The sequence below is a fragment of the Mizuhopecten yessoensis genome, unplaced genomic scaffold (genome assembly GCF_002113885.1).
Source record: "Mizuhopecten yessoensis strain PY_sf001 unplaced genomic scaffold, ASM211388v2 scaffold6163, whole genome shotgun sequence".
Classification (NCBI taxonomy): Eukaryota; Metazoa; Mollusca; class Bivalvia; order Pectinida; family Pectinidae; genus Mizuhopecten; species Mizuhopecten yessoensis.
The window spans coordinates 825,050-828,795 of record NW_018406412.1 but is presented as its reverse complement, the minus strand read 5'-3'; the positions used below and the strand labels follow the sequence as shown (position 1 = coordinate 828,795).

Genomic DNA, 3,746 nt, shown 5'->3' with positions numbered 1-3,746 from the left:
TTTGGTGAAATTGGCCAAAATAAAGTGATATTAAGAGAAATCGACATAAAATCAGGTGATAATAAAAGAATTGAATTGCATAGATTATATAGCAGGAAAAACGGTGCATCAAAAAAACATGATAATAACTGAAAAGTGACATTAACATACGTGATATTAAGTGAAATGTACTGTATCATATAAACTAAAATACAATGCTCTTTAAATTTCTTTAATTACAAATTTAATTGAATGCAATGCTGACCTTGAAATGTATTCATATTTTACTTAAAGAGAACATGTTTACTTCTTTTATAGTATGTCATATGTAAAACAAATGTATTGAGAAACGTGATGAGATCATAATACTGCAACTTGCAAGTATCATATAATGTCACGGATCTTTATACCGTATATTGTATCCCTATATCAATGCTGAATTGTACAAAGAATAGCCTGTTTCGACAATAATCTATATCGTTTACCTATATCAGTGTTGTATTGTAAAAAAGATTAGCATTTTATTTTGACAAAGACTAGAAAATGAAGTGTGTGGGTAAATTTTGGATGCATATATACTTTTAATACATTTATTTTTTTTACATTTTACTTTGTGGGAGAATTTATTGACAAATTCTAGTTGAATACATTGGTAAATATATGGTTTATCTATAATGCTGACATGACATTGTCATATTATACTCTGAATTATACAATCTAACGTACACGTCATACATCGCGATAGTGGAAGGGAGGTAACTCTAGATGTAAGTTGGCAACGTAATGGAGGTCGTCAAGGGATGAATGATTCCTTTTAATTTCAAATATAATAATTGTGATTGTTAGTTAAACCCTTGTGCACTTTTAAATGATTCAAGTGGTGAATTAGTTTTTGCCAAAAACAACATCTAAGCACTTGATCGGTCTCTTGTAACTTGTTAGGCCATAATTTAGAGAAGATAAATGAACATTCACAAAAATGTTTTTCAAGAAATGAAAGTCAGAATTCAAACTTATTTTACCCTGTGATTTATGGCTTTGATTAGAGTATTGATTTTTAGGTCATGGAATAAAAAGACAATTTAAACATTCATTTAAACAAAAAACCTTAATAACAAAAGAATTCTCCTGCAAATACAATAATTTATGTCTAAATTATTTCAATTTTTACTTGTCATGAAACAACGAAATATGTTGTTAGGATCAGGTAAAGTACATGATTTCATTAACACAAACATGCTGCTAACTTTAATCCAAGATGGAATAGGTATCAAACATGAAACATAAAATTCTCTTTCATACATAGTTGGAAATTACCACTATATATAACTGATGAGTCAAAAGACTTGAGGTAATAATTTAATCAAACTTAATTAATGTTGATGGCTGAACTTAATACATTCAGAATTGATAGTCAGAATCAAAAAACAAAAGAACCGTAGAAGTCATTTTGCTAGGGCTGTCACAATATATAGGCACAAGTATATAAAAATACACAATTTATCATAGATGGCCTGACAATCTATACAAAACTGTAATTTACATGTGCTCAATAGAAAAATATTCTTTAGTCTAATATTATGGGATATCTCGAAAGATCTGTTTCATTATGCTGTCTATTTTTTGCAATCTTTAATCTTTTTAATTATGCAAATTGTCTTAAATGTGATAAGGAAAGTTTTCAAATGCAGAAAAAATACTTTCAGAAAATATTCACTCTTATAAAAAAATTGACACCTAAATTATACAGTTGGTCACTGGACATCACATAGCTTGGTAATCGACCAATGATCAAAGGACTTACATCATCACTGTAGCAACTCGATCTGCTGTCTGTTCGTGAAAAAACAAGAGTTTCGTTGTTAATTTTCAAAGACACGAATTAAAAAACATTTACATGTACAAGGTAAGGGAACGTATCCGTAAAAATATTCCTGGAGGATATTGTCGCACATTGAAACAGTCAATTAAAAAGTATGTGCATTTTAACATACTACACTGTTGATAATGAAACCTCTTTTAGTCTTGTTTGAACACTTTTTATCAAAACATCCAGATTAAAAATGTTACCGAGCACATCTTGAACTGTCATTTCAAATGACCAAATTTCCAATTCAATAGTAAATTCCATAACTCCTATTAAAAAATTCACATTTAATTTTATGGAGTTTTTGCTTCTATAATTGTAGGTACAATTGTATTGTTTTCTAAAAGAATTGTTACTTATGACTCATTTTTCAGATCATATAAATCAGTTATCAAAATTGTATAAACTTTATTTATTTTACAACAAGTATGAAACAAGTTTTTCAAACTTACAGTAATCACTCTAGTTGGCCCGGATGGAAGCCTGCAGATGGTTGTTATATGGGCAGACACCACAGAAAACCTATGTGGTCGAGCAAGTGACCCAAAACCTTAACACGTTCAATCGGGGACTTGAACCTCAACATCTTGGTGGAAGGCGAGTGTACTATCCACTGCACCACTCGAGCACCAAAAATGAAATGTAATGCTTATATTGAAATTTCTCTATTTAAATCGTTCAAATTACAATCCACAAGAACTCTATATTAACATATGTAGATACCATCACATAGCATGACTAGCTTACGAGGGTTAGGTGAATGTACAAAATACAACTTTATCTTCAAAAGACAAGATAACATAAATTTCAAAATTCTATAAATTGTACTTCAGCTGAAAAATATCTTCATAAATTAAATACTGAAAAATATACATGTAAAACTATGAATATGAAGGGCTCAAGACTATTTAAAAAAAAAATCAAAAAAAATCCAATACCCTATTGACCATCATATTAAGTAACAAGATTATCCTGTTATAACGTCATAAAGACAGTACAGTCTGGAATTCCAAATCACCAATCAATTTCTAATAAATCAATTCTTTCCTATATCTCTTACCAATATTTCTGTAATAGGTTTTGCCAGGGATGTGTCACATCCCTGGTTTTGCATGGTATTTTAATAAATTTTCATATTATTAATCTTAATTTTAAATTAAATCTTACTGTCAAGACTGATTATTAAATAAAAAATACATATACATATACATATATATGATAATTTTTCATTAATTAATTAATGCTGAAAACTTTCAAGACCAGCTATTCAAATATTTCAAAATTTCTCCAGCTTCACGTATCCAATACAGCTTTACTATAAGTTCTTTTATTTTCATAGGCAAGGTTACACAGCAAAGTCTTCCCCAACACCCATCTCAAGACGGAGGCTTTTCAACATAGCATCTGCATCCGTCGTTTCTGTTGAACTGAAATTGCTGTCAGTTACATTATCTCCAGAACCATCGTCATCTATCTGTGGGATAGAAAACACAATATTGTCATTATCCTATGGAATCAAAATACAATATCAATCCATCTTCAATAAAATTCATCAGTTTGGAAATATGTAATATCAAAGTTGTACTTCAAACACAAATAATGTACGTATTGGAACGTGTCGCAATATTTCAAGACCGACTGGTCTCTTTGTCAAACTGTGACTGAGTAAGACCGACTGGTCCCTTTGTCAAGCTGTGACTGAGTAAGACCGACTGGTCACTTTGTCAAACTGTGACTGAGTAAGACCGACTGGTTCCTTTGTCAAGTTATGACTGAGTAAGACCGACTGGTCCCTTTGTCAAGCTGTGACTTAAGACCGACTGGTCACTTTGTCAAACTGTGACTGAGTAAGACTGACTGGTCTCTTTGTCAAGTTATGACTGAGTAAGACCGACTGGTC

The 3,746-nt window shown here is 30.8% G+C and overlaps 1 protein-coding gene across 3 annotated transcripts in view; it reads right to left on the bottom strand.

The window, feature by feature from the left end:
* Positions 1–3,014: 3,014 nt before the first annotated feature.
* LOC110451660 overlaps positions 3,015–3,746 on the bottom strand; it is a 26,560-nt gene continuing 25,828 nt past the window's right edge. For all 3 annotated transcript variants that reach the window (XM_021499798.1, XM_021499800.1, XM_021499799.1), the window contains exon 12: positions 3,015–3,320. In XM_021499798.1, coding sequence (XP_021355473.1) covers positions 3,192–3,320 — 129 coding nt within the window. In that variant the 3' untranslated portion in view covers positions 3,015–3,191. The remainder of the gene's footprint in view (positions 3,321–3,746) is intronic.